A 16,399-nucleotide genomic window follows, 5' to 3' on the forward strand; every position below is an offset into this window, starting at 1 on the left:
ACTGCCTGCATCCAGAAAAGCCATAAGGATGTTTTTTTCACCTGGTAATCCAATTTTTGACTACTGAGAGACACAGACTGCCTCCATCACAGAATCTGTGAGGCCATACATAACAGCACTCAAGGAAAGTAAAGTTATAAAGAACAAGAGCAATGGCAAGTTCTTTGTGTTTTGGAAGAAGGATGCGAGCTGCTGTGGTCATGCTTAGACTGCCAGGGTCCCATTCCCTACTCACATGTGACCTTGTGATATTGCCTGATCCACACTTTGCCTCACTATTAACCTATGAAATGGAGATCCTTCTTCAAGGGATACAAACAGTCCATGAACACGAGATACCATCGTGATGCTGTGGAGGCAGAGGCAAGTATGCGCCCTCGTACAGCTGGTGCTAATATCCCAAACATTTAGCATTAAAAAGACCTGTGAGTCTTCAAAAGTGAACTGAGAAATTTAAACAAGAAAAATCCCTTGATGGCTACCAAAGCCTCCTGATGGTTTCTCAGGGCCACCTCTACAATCATACATCAGAGAGCTGGAGAGTGGGAGAGTATTTGGGAAGTACGTGCTTGCCCTGTTCCTAAAGCCTTCTCCAGGCATCTGCTACTGGCCATTGCCAGAGACAGGAGATGGCTTGATCTGGACCTTTACTCTGACCTGGGATGACTGTTCTTAAGACCAAAGATGAGGACGGTTCTTGTGCTGCATCTAAAGATAAGTGTATCATGTACTGCAGGAAAAAAAAAATATCCTTGGAATGAGAAATGACTACTTGGACAAAAATGAACCTGAACATCACAGCATAACTAATTCAGATTGGGCTTATTTCAAGAAAGCAGCAGAAGGGCAAGGCCAGACAGGGTCCGATCTTTCATTCCCTCCTCCCCTCCTACTCTCCTTTGTCCTCTCCCCCACGACTACCCCAAACCCAGCTTCCTATCAGCTGTGCTGTATTGCTGTGGGTGGTGGAACTTAATGGGAGCAATTACACTGCTGTCCTCCCTTCTCTCCCTGTGCTCTGCCCACTCATTTATTCACGAAGACGGCACATGTTCCTATTTTAAGACACATCATTAGCCCCAAAGAACTGTTCTTATAGCCTGTCACAAGCTTGCAAGTCTAATTCTGGCATCGTCCAGCAGTTTGCACATCTCGAACTGTGTGTTTCTTCCCGGCTGCCTCCAGCAGCCTGCAAACCTGTGCTCTAACCAGAGCTCCTCTCCCGGCAGCTCTCCTTGCTGGGCTGTCATCACTGGGGTGGCAGGAATGGCTGCTGGGGCAGGCGAAACACACAGGGTGGAAAGGAAAGGAGGGGAAAAGCAATCACATTTTTTCTTTAAACTGTAGTTGAGATATCGCGTTCTCACCTTGACTGAACCTGCATTGGAAGCACTTTCTGTCTCACCAGGTCAGAGATCTTTGGCTCTCTGCAGGCTAGAAAAAATATAACGTTGCACAGTACTTTTCCACATTCACAGCTCAAGTCTTATGGTTCATACACATTTCCACTCTTCCCTCTCACCAGCTATAGTGGCCCGGATTAAGAAAAGAGGCAGTAAGTTACATGCGTTAAAATCAAGATAAGTCCTAAAACCTCAAGCCTCAGAAAAATCCTTCCCCCCGGCTGGCCAGATCTGTCCCATTTACAATGGTGGAGGCGACTGAGCGTCCTCTGCACTGGCACTTTCAGCCACGGGGGAGGGTTTGTCCATCAGTGTGTCTGAATGCCAGATACACACCACTGCAGCCAACAGCTGGGAGTCCCAGCAAACTTCTGCAATAATGGAATTATATCTAAAATACTCAATTCCACCTGTGCAGCCACAGGCAGCTCGGCCCAGGGACTGGGCAGACACAGCACGGCTGCAGGTTACAGACTTCCCTAAGAGTCTGTTTGCTTATGCACCCATTGGGAGGAGCTGGAGACTCTGATCCAAGGGAACACTTCAGAGTTACCTGAATATGCACAAAATAAAAGAAGGGAGATCCAGGATTTTCTAATTTTGCATATTCAGTTATATCCAGGTTTATCAGTTCAAATAACTCTGCCAGGATCTCCTCCCTGCTGTGCACAGTGGGAGAAAAGGAATCTCGCAGGATGGGTTTTATCTGTATGCCTGAGCACCTGTGATCTGTGGGATCTGACAATATCCTGCTCTTTGTGATTACTGTAAGTGTTAACCTTTATGTCACTATCAAAGTTAAACATCAATAAACATGCTTTCCACAAATGATTATCATCAATAAAGATGCTTTCCACAGATGATTATATGCTTCAGGCAGAGAGTACTTCCATCTAAAATAACAGAATAAAGCAAATTCCCCAGGGACAGACATATTTCCTGACATTATCATTACTTCAGCTAAAAAGAAAAAGAAATCCATTAAAATTTGTGTCAAACAATGGCTTTGGGAGAATGACTTTGGCAGTTCCCAGCCCAAATGCGCTCATCCATTCAGGGTTTCAGACATGCTTAGAGTAGCTCCAGGTCAACAGCATAATTCCCTTTCTAGCAAAGTATTTAAAGATGTGTCTCGGGGTTTTGATGAATACAGATAGTTTAAGCATGTCCTCAAGTGGTTTTCTGAACTAAACTTTCAAGGCTGGAATTTACAGGCTTGGCCTTTAGCACTCGTGGCTGGTCCCACTGACTGAAAAGTGTTGGGAGAGGAGAGCTGGGCCCTAGGACAGCAGCTCTGAGGAGATCATTGTTTCCTCCTATTTCAGTTCCCTCCTGATCTTTGATTTTGATCTTACGCAGGTTTGATCCCTAGAATGAGGGTAATAGGGGTCTTAGGGAACATTCCTTCCCATGTTTAAAGACAGAAACATCTTTGGAATCACTGGCATCGTTTCTGGCTGAGTTTAGCAGCCTGTCGAGCTGGCAAACCACCAACCCCAGTATCAGGTGTCACTCAGATGGATTATTCCCAGCAAAAACGGTTGTTTGGCAAATGCAAATGATACAAACTCCAGTAAAACCACAGCAGCTTTTGTGAGTTGTGGTAAGAAAGACTGTAAACTACCTTTTATGCAGATGGGCTGCTTCCCTGACCATTCTCCATCCTCTTGGCAGGTCCTCTGTTCGTTCCCACTAAGAACATAGGAGTTGTTACAAAAGAAAGCAATGACTGTGCCAATTTTTGCATAGCGTCCATTCAAGAGCCCAGTGTCTTCTACTACTCTTCTGTAGCCATTGAATGGGCCACCGGGATCTGAGCAGTTTTTTTCATCTAGAACTAATGATAGGGGAAAAAAATAGTAACCATTTTATCAAGTTCACAGCATTATTTTCACCCGTCAGATTGCTTGGCATTTCATTCAGATGTCACTACACAATCTGCACCTTATGAAGGATTCCTTTTCAAGATCCACCTGAGATCTCTGTCTTTGAAAAGATCAAAGAAAAATAATAATATGCAGATGTCTGTTTATAATGCACATTTTAGTCTTCACTGAGAGCGTTAAGATTCTCAAATTGTTAAAAAGACAATTTTTAACGTAGCTGACAATCCTGAAAAAGAACCTTGATGTTAGGTGACGTTAATGTCCCATTAACACTAACAGAACACAGAAGGATGCACTTAAACTACGTGCAGGAAACAGGTCCTTGGTGTTCTTTTCCCTTTTCTGTACTCTCAATACTTCACTGGACTTAGATAATAAAGCTAGACTACTTAATTCTACTTTTATGTTTGGTTGCATTTTGGTTTCTTATCACTGAGACAGAGATCTCAATAATCCAGGGAAATACAGGAATTGAAAGATAACATATATGTATATTTACTGATACTAAAAAATTAACATGGAAAGCTTACTCATGCTAGATTTTTCCTATAAAACCTCTTATACTTCCTCCTTCCCAGTATTTTCCCCTTCTTTTTATTTGGTGATGTGTTTTTTTCTCTCAATAAACATAGATTTTTGGCCTAAATCTGGATGACAGTGTTCCCTATCTGAGTCTAATAAATGCTTTTCCCCATATTTTTTGTTTCTCTGATCTTTCTATTTAGCAGCTGAGAATGGCTTTGGTTTGGGTTTTTTTTTTCCTTTGGATTTCATCTCAGTTTTCTGGTCAGGCTGACAGTAACGTGCAGTTCTGTTTAATTCCTCTGTCTGATGTCTCACGGCACGATAACCAGTGAACATCCAGCGTAGACAGCTCGTGCTGGTGCTGCTCTGCGTAGGGAGGGCTGAGAAGACGGAGACGTATCAACCCATCAGCAATTACCTCTTTGTGCCCTTGCTTCAGTCTCAGCTGCCTGCTGAGCCTCCCTTCACAGAAGCACCAAGATCTAACAGAGCACCTGAACATTTATGTGAACCCCTGTGAAATCAGCCCAGTCCCAGTGCACGGGTGTGGCACTGTCCTGTCCCCAGATCCTCAGGTCACCAGCTCCACCGAGCCCGCGAGCACACAGCTACCCTGCCGCACAGGCTCAGCGAAGAACGGATGCTCTCAACATGGAGCGTCTCATTCAGGCTAAGGGTGTATTTCAGAGCTCTCTTTACAGCGCTGGATTTTAGCACATGCTGAAGGTTACACATGTACTTAAATTCTTTCCCACTTGGTTCGCATTCAGTAAACAAAGAGGACGTCTGCACTTCCTCTCAGCCTGGAGAAAGGCAGAAGCAGAGAACCCTGTCACCTCAGAATTTGGCCCCATTTTCCTTCTCTGTAGCTCGCTGTCTCTCTCACTCGTGAACCACAAGTGCCTGGTGAGTCGGCAGCAGCTGAGGACTCCCGGGAATCACCTGCAGTCCCACGCTTTGCTTGCAAGCTGCTTCCTACGCCGGTACCCAGCACAGAGGCACCATCTGCTGAGCCGAGTGCAGACGCACCTAACGTTTCCAGATGTACCTAAGCTTGACCAAATAGGTCAGTGAAGACCTTCTCTTATTTCTTCCCTTGCCTATCAGTACCTTGAACAGTAACTCCCTTCTTGCCCAAGCTCAGGGTTATGACTTTTTTGGTGGATTACAAACCAAGAGAAAGCATCGGGGAAGGAGAGACCCAAATTCCACCACCTAGCACTGCAGAATCAGATCAACAGATCAACAAATTCAACAGATCTGTAGCCAAGGACATCATGCAGTGGGGACTTTATCACAACCCTGATATTACATCTACTGCAACTGCAGGCATCATCTCTAGATAGAAGAATGACTAGATAAACTTCTATACTGCTGTTTCACAACACTCCTCCCCAAATTTATGTCGTTTGCCACAACGCACTTGTAAAAGCACTTTTTCAATTGATACAAATTATTCTATAATATGGAAATAAAATTCTGCAACGCAAAACAACCAAAGAAAAATTAAAAGTCTCTCTGGATGAGAAGAAGGGGCTTGGAATTTCACAGGAGAATCGATGTGAATGGTAGGCGTGCCAACTTGCACAGCCAGAATAAGCAGAAGTTTCTCTTTTGTCAATTTTTCTTACGGATGGGAATTCTATTGAAATCAGTCTGGTCTCCATGCAGTAAGGCCCTAATGACCTCCACAGAGTGCCCCAGACCTCTGCAGAGAAGGTGTTGGAGGTACACAGCAATGGACGTAGCTATTCATGGTTGCACCACGTCCCTCACTTGGTTTTGGTGCCAGACATTGTCAGTCTGTATGTGAGAAGGACGCGTGGCTGAAGCCTTTGAGGAAATTATTTTTCACTCGTGTGGTGTTTCAGTCAGGCCTTTCTATAAGCAAATTTTGCAGGCTTGGGCTCCAGCAGAGTAAAATAAAATTCCCCACTGTTTCTTAAAGACAGGAAGACAAAAGAACACCATGCTGAGTTACCAATCTACCAAATCTCAAGTGAGTTTGGACATTCCAGTTTCATGTGAATACATTGGCTGAAACATTCGATAACAATCAAAACTTAAAGTGACCTTACCACATTCAGGATGATGTGTTGACCAAATCCCATCAAGCTGACAGTAGGCAACACGGCTGCCTTTTAAGCTGTAACCTGCGTTGCACTTGAAGTAAACCTGGGCCCCGTATTTAAAGTCATCTCCTTCCACAATACCATGAGCAGGAGCACCTGGAGTCCTACACATCACCACTGACAGTTCAGATATTTCAAAAAAATCCACTTTATTACAAAAACAGGACTGTGTTAGGATGATTCTTTATTTAGAACATTGAAAAACCAATTAAAATGGGCACAGGAGTCAAAATTACAAGACAGGTATATGCCAGTCTTTAGAAGGTTGTTTAGACGTCAGTTCTATACACACTTTTATATATATATATATATATATGCCACTTTTCAATTCATATCTAGATCCATTCAGTTCAATGGGAGTACTTGGAAGTGTGATCACGTGCATAATTGTTTGCATCATTAGGGCTCATTTGCTCAAAATATTAGTATTTGAAGCACTTTTCATCTTAACAGGGGTTTTGAATGAACTACCACGCTTGGTCATGAAAAAAATTTAGATCCTTAAAAGCGTTCCATTGAAATTCTTTTAAAAGTTTCTTTCCATTTTTATATAGTTGTTCAGATAACCTCACTGACATATTCAAGCATCATCATTTGTGTAGATCAAACATTATCATAATGGCATTAAAAATAGAACTTTATATTTACTAAGCTCTGATATTTACCCACAGGGTTTGCTCTGTTGGGACAATACTTACAGACAATGGTCTATTTAACTACTGCAAGCAGTAAATATTAAACACTGTAAGCAAGATTTCTCCAAGAGCATCAAGCTCGCTCTACTAAATCAGAACAAAGGTCCATGCAGCACAGAAACCTGTCTTTAATGGTGGTAAGCAGTAGATTTGATGGAAGGAACATAAAACCAGAGCAAGCATACAGAATACGTTCCTGGCATATTCTGGCAGCATTCAGCAGTCTGGGGTGTAAGGACGACCTGAACTACAATGGTAATTTTGGTGTCACATACCCTGGTGATTTTTTTTTAGCATTAATTTGTCTGAGTATTTTCTAAACTCAACTACATACTTGGTGTCCACAATATCCTACGGCAGTGAGCTCTACAGAGTAAGTGTTGTGTTGTAAAAAATACACTGCTTGGTTTCTCGTCTGCCACCTGATCACTCCGTTTGATGCTGTACTTTCTCCATTATGAGAGACAGAGAAACATCCATCCATGCCCTACTCACCTCCTCCAAGTCTCTTTTTAAGACCAGTTTTCTGTATGTAGAAATTACTGTACATTTTCCTGTATTCCATACATGTAGGAATTACATGTTTGTGTTTCTGTATGTAGGAATTACATGTATGTGTTTCTGTATGTAGGAATTACATGTATGTGTTTCTGTATGTAGAAATTACATGTACATTTTCCTGTATGTAGGAATTACATGTATGTGTTTCTGTATGTAGAAATTACATGTACATTTTCCTGTATGTAGGAATTACATGTTTGTGTTTCTGTATGTAGAAATTACATGTATGTGTTTCTGTATGTAGGAATTACATGTATGTGTTTCTGTATGTAGGAATTACATGTATGTGTTTCTGTATGTAGGAATTACATGTATGTGTTTCTGTATGTAGGAATTACATGTATGTGTTTCTGTATGTAGGAATTACATGTATGTATTTCTGTATGTAGGAATTACATGTATGTGTTTCTGTAGGAATTACATGTTTGTGTTTCTGTATGTAGGAATTACATGTATGTGTTTCTGCATGTAGGAATTACATGTGTGTGTTTCTGTAATTACATGTATGTGTTTCTCTGTAATTACATGTGTGTGCTTCTGCATGTAGGAATTACAACAATGTAGGAAATGCAGGTTTTAGTACCTGCACAGTTACCCATCTCTGTGTGTCTCTGGCTTTGCCTGGCCATTCGTTGTGGACTCCTGCACAGGACAGGATTCAGGGCCAGATTTAGATATGCTCTGGGTTTTTACCGGGGAGCTGTGGCACTCCACTGAAGACAGAGATGAATGCCAAAGCGACCATCCCTACCTTATGCTTCTAGAATTTGACTTTTTCTGTTTTGCCTCCTAGCTGGTTGCTTACTAACCAAATTTTGATCCCTACACTTCCAGAGGAAAAGCTTTTCTAAGGCCTCAGCCCTGTAATCCTTATACAGAACACACATGAATGCATCTATTTATACGGATTGTGGACCATCCAATTATTCACATGAGGAAGAGATTCTTGAGTAACAGTCCTAAAGCAGCAGCATTCGCAAGAACAAGGCTCTGCAGAAATTTCCCTCATTTTATGGATTACCACAAACATCAAACAATGAGTGGGCAGAATCATTTGTGCACTAGTAAGCACAAGTCTTGGAAAGAAAAGCTGTCTAACATGAGAGAAGAGCCCAGACTCACTGCTCCAAATCAAAACACATCCAGTTAGGGGAGCTCAACGTTTCCTCTCGGCTGCCCGTGTTCTGCGTCAGTGTGATCTTTAGTGAAAGAATAATGATAAAAATGCAACAAGATTAATTCCTAGCCCTCGATGTTTCTCATGTGAAATACAGGCACACACACGTACATATACATGCATACATAGGTGCACACGTGTATATACAAGCAGATATACAAGTGAACGGGGAATAATGGGAGCATAGAATTTCTTGATGTTTTAACTTCTCAGTTTCTGAGTCATGATCTGTGTATTCCCAGTCACTCCCTTCATATCTTTCTCTGAACAGCAATTAATTTCACTACATTTATATTCCTCTCTTCCAATGTAAAGTCACTCTCAGCTTGTCAAATGAGAAAAGGAGATGATTAGAAACATCTGTGCACCACTCAGAGTTCTCCTTCTTATCCTAAACACAGGTTTTCTGGTTTGCTTGTGGTCCAGCTCAGCTCTGCAGAGCAAATGTTTTGGTGCTTTTGTGGTCTAGGTCCATCCTGGAAAAAATGTCGCCAAGCTACACTTACTTTTTTTCCACAATCTATACGGATTTGTTCTTGTTCAGTCTCCTAAGTGATGAAGTTATTTAGTTTCTAAGCCTTTTGATTTGCTCTGGCTGCCAGGCTTTCCTTAGCTTCCCTGTGCCAGTGTGACCCAGCTGGAACAACCCTGGCTTTATTTATGCTGTAAATTCAGTTTCATTTAGTATGGGAACTATGGCCTAGAGTGGGGAATATGGAGGCAGAAGGTCATGAGATCTAATCACAGCTAAAAAACTGTGGCCATGGGTAAATTGCTTCATCTGCTGTAACTAACAGATGAGAGCACCCCTTTCCTCACAGGGATGTTACAAGCAGAGTCGCCGTGGGGTTTCTCTGATGGCAAAACAGCCAAGTATTATGAGCAGCCATGTCCCTTTTGTCCCCCAGGCCTTTATCCACTGGTTGTCTGTTCTCTTCTAACACAGGATCTTCCCTCATGGTCTGTCCTATTCTTCAAGCTTTGCCCCTGGAGGCACAACCACTCATTTTATTTTTTCTTTGGATCTCTGTGTAAGTTCATTCTTTCTCTCTACAAATTAAATGTGTTTTTAACTCCTGGGATGTCCCCTGTGTCTCAGGACCACCGCTGAGCTCTGTTTTCAGCTATATTATCTAGCCTGAAAGCCACACTCAGTTACACCAGTACCTGTCTGTGCTGCTTTGGTTTGAGCTCTAGAGTTTTTTTCCCTCTTTGGTTTGACTTGCCTTTTATCCTTTCACCTAAGATGTTTCAGGCAGCTCTTCTGCACCTTTTCCCTCTCCTTGTGAGCACTTCAGGCAATGGAGCTTTGAACAGTGACTGTGGAGGGAATCCCAGCCCCTGTGTGCTTCATCCAGTTCTCTCTCTTTGTGGATAGCTTCCCGCCAAGACTGGGAATTGGACTGGTTCTTACATCTTTCAGAGTGTGCAGTATATCCCATTGAATTTTAGGACAGTGTCCTTTGTTTGAGATATTTTATTGAAGTCTTTCAGCATTCTCTCCTGGTGTAAGACTGTATCTAACTCCCCAACAAATGTTTCTCAGAAGTGAAAAAGAAAGGAAAAGGACATTTTTAAAATGCCATTCATACCTAGCTCTGCCCTTTCCCTCTGGATACACACACTAGCCATAAAACCCAGCCACCTGAGCTGGCCAGTTCTCTTCAGTTTCTAAGCTCTTTGAGATCTACCATTTCAGATTCCCTTGCTCAGGCAGGATGGGCCTGATCCTGCCATCTCCTGAGTGTTTCTGGACAGCCCTCTGGACAGTGCTTCCTTGGGAAGCAGGCGGTGGGCTGGCAAGGAGCACACCATGGGCTTGAACCATGCCTAGGCCACTGCTCTGCTCCACGTGAAGGAAATTATTCCTCCTGCCCTGTGGCTCTGTCTTCCTACCTTGTAGGTGTCTTAGACACAGAAGAGAATCACAGAATTGTTTGGGTTGGAAAAGATCTTTAAGATAATCAACTCTAACTGTAAACCTCACACTGCTGAGTCCAGCACTAAACCTTGTCCTAAGCACCACATCTACACAACTCTTCAATCCCTCCAGCGATGGGGACTCCACCGCTGCCCTGGGCAGCCTGTTCCAATGCTTGACAACCTTTTTGGTGAAGAAATTCTTCCTCATACACAATCTAAATCTCCTCTGGGGCAACTGGAGCCCATTTCCTCTTGTCCTGTCACTTGTTACTTGGGAGAAGAGACCCACCCCCACCTCTCTCCACCCTCCTCCAAGGGACTTGGACAGAGCCAGAAGGTCTCCCCTCAGCCTCCTTTTCTCCAGGCTCAACACCCCCAGTTCCCTCAGCCACAAGGGAACTCAGCACACTTGTGCTCCAGACCCTTCCCCAGCTCCGTTGCCCTTCTCTGGACACGCTCCAGCACCTCAGTGTATTTCTTGTCATTGGTGTCATTTTGCTGTTTGGCTATAGCATTACTTGTCCATAGCAAAATGAGAGATGAAGGAGTAGGAAAATCTGTCTGGATAACCCACGGGAAGACTTTCTCACTGACACAGCAGTGGTTAAAGAAAGAACTGGCACCCATAGGTCTTATCCTACTTAAAGGCCTTATCAACACTCCCCTAGTGTTAGCGCAAAGCCCTCTGAAGAGCAGCCACTGACAAGCTTTTCACAAGATGAGTACCTTACCTTTTCTCTCAGTTACTTTGCAAAGCATACAGAGGAAGAAGCAAAAGACAAGGCAGAGAGCTTCAGACAGAATTATCTACTAAATGTCAGGATTTCAGGTTGCAGTGCTCAGTCTCTGCACCTTTCTCTCCACAGATAGAAGAGCAAAGCCACCAGGAACCCTGAAAATGGACAGGGTGGCTGCAAAATTCTACTATGAGATGGTAATGGACAGCCAAATATGAAAGATATTCATTCAAGATCTGCCAAAAAAAGTCTGAGCAATCCAGAGACTGATTGGCTGATTCCATTCTTCATGCCATGGTGTCATCACACCTGTAAAGATTCTGGTCAATTTCTAATCTAAAAAACAATGGGAAAACTGGAAAGATGTTAGGGAAAGGTGAAACTAATGTCAGGGAAATATAATCTTGAGAGTAACTAAGAGCTAAGAATGGCAACCCTGGTCATGCAAAAGCTAAAAACTGTAATAATCTAAAAGCTACAACCAGAAAGGAGACAGTAAAATGTCTAAAGGAAGACAAAGAGGTATATTCAGGCAGGATAAAATTAAGAGCAGGAGTATTCTTACTCAAGAAAAACTATAAAAGCCTCCTTGACAAATGTCTGAAAGGCATGGGAGGATGTAAGTGGAAATTATGAGAGTCTCATAAAAGAAATAAATCTGGAACAAACTTTGGAGAGAACGGGGCGGCACTAGCAAGCCCATCATGACATGAGAGGGGTTTTTTGTTTTAATTTTTCCATATTTTGCTACACAGCGTTGTTCCTGGGAAGCTCCACAATTAATCTATACAAGCCTGTAGGTAACCCTTGTCACTTCAGGGTCTGAGGCAAGTTCAGAAGAGAGCAGAGGAGGAAGGTGTCCGGCAAGGTGGCTACAGGCAGCTGACAGAAACGCTCGATTGCGATAGCCCGGTTGTTATGGAGAGAATAAAAACCAGAGCTGCCTCCGGTGCCCATAGAACAAACTCACAGGGTCCTGATAAAACTTATTACCCTTCTTGCCTCTTACTTTGGTGCCTTGGATAAAAACAGAACAGTATTTCTGCCCCATATGAAACATTAAAATGGCTCCACATTTCACAGATAACTTTCTGCAATCTGAGAAAAACTAGACTAGAGGAACATTAAGTTCCTGAATTTTTAAGTAAAATCTTCCATTATTAATAATAACAGTGCAAAATTCCTCTCCCTTTTAAATTATATGTAAGAGACATTCCTCAGATCTGAATTATCTGCCATTTAGAAATAGTTTTCATGCTCATTTTAGCACCAGTGAGATAAATTAGACGATGTCTTGAGCTACACTTTTCACTCTTCAATGTCCTTAAAATCCTGCCTGATGGAATTATCATTTGCTTTTGTCCTATTTTTTTTTTCTGCTGCCTTCCTCTCATCCACTTCCTCGTTAAATAATATATACCCCCTCACACATATCATACATTATCTCTAAATTCTGCATAACCTTTCAATAATATATAGCACACCTGAAATAAATCTCATTTCTCATTGCTGGTTCTAATAAAAGGTTTACATTCCCATTTCTGTCCCCCCTGAAATATGAGGTGCAAGAGCTTGTAACTATCTGGAGTTTTGTTCTTAACTTGCTTATAGGATCTTTTAATATAGCTACTGCTAAAGAAATTTATCTTGCTGCATATTCCCAAGTCAGAGCTTGGCTTTCAGGCTGACCCGTGCTAATGTACACAGCACATTTTGGCTGTCTAGCAGGGGCTCTGGGGAACATTTTTCTAAGTACTTGTAATATTGCTTTTGCATAAGGTGTGCTGGCACGCTCGGGGAGGCCAGACACTGAAAACGGCCACAGAAACTGCACTTGGTAACAAGCAGGGGAGGAGAGCAGCTCTGCTCTTCTGAATCCCAGCAGATGCCTTCTGCAGCAAGAGAGAGAGCTCTGGGCTTGCTGTGGGAGCCCAGGTGCCACCATCCCAGCCAAATCCATCTCCTGACTGCCAGAGAAAGTCTGACAGAGACTGGAACGGAAGATATTTAAGTAACTCTCCTCAGAAAGAGCGTTATTCTCAGCAGCAGTGCTCTGTAGGCAGGTGGCAGTTTGGTGGCCTGAAGGCAAAACACAGGGGTGAGGAGGGAACCTGCGGTGAACAGGTTACCAGTTACTGCTGGGTAGTGTGAGGCCCTTGGCAGAGCCCGTGAGGAAAGAGCTCTTCTGAATTCAGACTTACAGAATTTGTTGTCTTCACTCGTAACAGAGCTCATCTCCTGTCCTGGCCCATGAGCTCTGTCAGTCCATGTAAGTCTCTGATACCACTGACTCCTACACTCATCCCTCCTCTCCCCAGTGTGCATCCGCAAGGTGAGGACGCCCCAGGTTCTCACTGGGTTTGCTGGCAGGAAAGAACTGACGTGGGAGAGGACTCAGATGGTCCTCCTGAGACATCATCCCTCTGCAGCTTGGCATAGCAGCCCAGACACAGTCAACACTTAACACATAAGCCCACAGAGACTAACTTTAGCCAAAGCATAAGGACATTGGCTGTCAAGATGTTTTTGGAATGGCTGTGTCCTCAAGGAAGGAATGAGGTGAGGGATTTCTGGAGGCCGTGGCTCACACTGCTCAGGAGAACTGCTTTTTTTATTTCTTCTCATAAGGAGTGAGCAGGGCTTTCAAGCAAGCATATGAGCTTGGTGATGGATTTGATGCAATAGCCTGCTGACACTGGGAGGCCTCGGGCCGTCCTGAGGCAGCGTGGCTCTGCACACTCCTCTGCGCAGGGCTGCCAGACCTCGGTGCATCAGGTCACACACACCATCAGGCTGGAGCCCTGCCTCCGACCTATGCTCTGGGAGTCCAGAGTTCTCATCTGGCTCCTGTCTGCCTTCAAGGTTCTCTGCATGCTGGGATCATGGGCTCACCATAAGTCTGCTGATAGCAATGCTGGTTTTGTGAGGTCCTGCAGCACCTCACAGAGCAAGCTGTGCAAGTTGTGGTGGGAACGTCCTTCTCTGTGACTCTGACATTCTCCCTGAGCTGGCAATAATTTCAGCACAGGCTTTGTTCCTACAAGGAACAAAATTCACAGTGATGGTACTTACTCTCAGGAAAGAGCCTGTCATCTTCTGATGCTGCTCTCAAGATCAACTCTCAGCTCAAGCTCTCCTGAATAAATGACAGCAAACACTGCAGGATCCATCATCAGGACATTAATCTTCTCGCCACCACCTGCCACCTCTCCTACGCTGAAGCGCACTGCTCACTAGGGAGCCACACACTGCCCAGCAGCCCAGCTGTTCTCCTTCAGCCCCAGGCAAGAGCTGGATGTGAATGAGAGCAGGAGGGGCTCGCTGGCATGAGCTTTGCTATGGGAGCACCATTCTTCCCTGCAGCAGGAACAGGCTGCAGGGAGCTGAACTGCTTTGGAGGACAGGTGGTCTCGGTCGGGACTCTCTGAAGGAAACGCTTTCCGGGGGTGTGTGTTTACACGGGACATGTCTGAGGGGGCTGGAGATGTCTAGCACACTTACTTGTCTTCTTTGTTGCTGCTCAGAACTTTTTCTTTTTGGAGCTGGCAGGCTCTGCATTTTAGGTGAAAAAGAGAGTGTGGTTGAAACTTTTACAACCAGAAGTTGGAAGGGAGCGAACAAGCAAAGCTGAGAGCGCTCAGGTTTGGGATGAAAATTAATTCTTTTAAAGCAAGACTCAAAGCAGAGAACAAATACGTGCAAACACAGCAGCAGATCCTGTACAGGAAGGGCAAGGAAACCACTGCCATAAAGAGGTGTTCACAGGGATGGCAGAGTTTTCTGGAATAAGGAGGCTCTTGGACCTCCAAGAACAAGGGTGCTCTGAACAGCTCCAGCCACCAGCACTTTGCCTGGTCATGCCTGTCACCACAGACTCAGCAGCCAGTGGGTGAGGCTTTAGGTGTGGGTCTCAGAGGTACCTCCAACGTCTACCTGACCACCAGCACTTTAGCTGGCGAGGCTAAGATACGAACAGCCAGCTGCACAAAGGTGCCCATGCCACGGTGATTTCGGTAGCTAAAGGAGCAAATAGATGCCTAAATGTGACTTAAGAACTGGCCTTCAATATCAAATACAAGTCCTGGAGGGGTAACAAGGACTATTCCCTAAAAGTGCCCCCCTGTGTTGCAGTAGCTTCCATTCAGGTTGTTAGCAAGGGAGGGTTTTGGATAAACCATCTCTTCCCTCACTTGTGTTTCAAAAGAAAGGAAACTCTCCACCCTCCTTGGTGCCTCTTGTGATGCCCCAGACACACTCTCCCAGCTCCATGCTCGGCTCCAGCCACAGCTCACGCAGAAATGCTGCGACAGACAATTCACCACAAAGATATTTTGGCCTTAATTTAACACCTATGAAAGAGCTCTGGAAGTCCAAATCTCCTCTTATTGTTGCATTTTGCCAGTCCTCACATCAATCCTGGAAATGTCAAAGGAAATCATAACGAGAGCAGCTGATCAGCCGACCCCAAGTACCAGCCACAGCCGATTTCCAGTCCCGCTCTCTGGGCCTCCTTGCTTTTGGTGGTTTCACCAGATAGGAATAATTACACAAAGCTATGACGTAATCCCTACTGAAATCCAAATCTTTTCATTCCCTTCCAGCCAATTGGAACTCACCCCTGATGTTTTCCAGCTCCCTGCTTCTGTGAATGAGACCGTATCCATGTGAAAATATGCTTGGATCACCCACTGTGATTTATTCATCCGGAGGCAATTTGGAGGTTGTTGCTTACAATTAGCCACTTGATCTTTATCAGCATTGTCCTCAGCCCTTAGAAAGCTGTGTCTCTGCATACAACCTTTCCGGTACTTGGATGGCCTATTTAATTATACAACTGTACCTGTTTGTGCCTGGGATGCTGGAGTGAGCGAAATCCGAACGCTCCTCAACATTCATTTTCCCTGTCATCAGTGGCAAGAACTAATATTTAGAACAAGTCCCCCAATGTGTCCCTTGGAAAACATCACAACATCACCCTGCAGAGGAGAGCACTGTCTGCTCAGGGGGAAGATTGTAGGGCAACAGGGAAGCTGATAGGCTCATGATTAAACCAAATTACAAAGGAGAGGTGTTTCATTTTGGAGATGTCAGCTTTCAGCTAAAGAGGGGCAAGCACAGGCAGTGCTGGGTCAGAAAGACGCTCTGAACAAGTGCATAGTGCTTTGAAACAATGTTTGTGAATGTGCATTAACTGCAACAGGAAAACACCATTTAATGGTATAGATTCACCCCAGCCTGGCTGGCACAAGAGTTTATTCAGCCTTTTGTGGGGATCTGAGCTGGATTTCAGACAGGAAGGAAGATCTGGCATTGCCTGTTTAAGAGAAAGAAATGGAAATCACCAAGTGTTGAGATGAGAG

The 16,399-nt window shown here is 44.1% G+C and overlaps 1 protein-coding gene across 1 annotated transcript in view; it reads right to left on the bottom strand.

The window, feature by feature from the left end:
- The window catches only part of PAMR1 (peptidase domain containing associated with muscle regeneration 1), a 37,061-nt gene that overhangs the window by 4,823 nt on the left and 15,839 nt on the right, over positions 1 to 16,399 (bottom strand). Inside the window, exons 5-7 of the mRNA XM_010178491.2 lie at positions 5,893 to 6,063; positions 3,028 to 3,240; positions 1,368 to 1,434 (exon numbers count right to left, since the gene is read on the bottom strand). Coding sequence (XP_010176793.2) covers positions 1,368 to 1,434; positions 3,028 to 3,240; positions 5,893 to 6,063 — 451 coding nt within the window. The remainder of the gene's footprint in view (positions 1 to 1,367; positions 1,435 to 3,027; positions 3,241 to 5,892; positions 6,064 to 16,399) is intronic.

This window comes from Antrostomus carolinensis, unplaced genomic scaffold (genome assembly GCF_000700745.2).
Source record: "Antrostomus carolinensis isolate BGI_N321 unplaced genomic scaffold, ASM70074v2 scaffold50061, whole genome shotgun sequence".
NCBI lineage: Eukaryota > Metazoa > Chordata > Aves > Caprimulgiformes > Caprimulgidae > Antrostomus > Antrostomus carolinensis.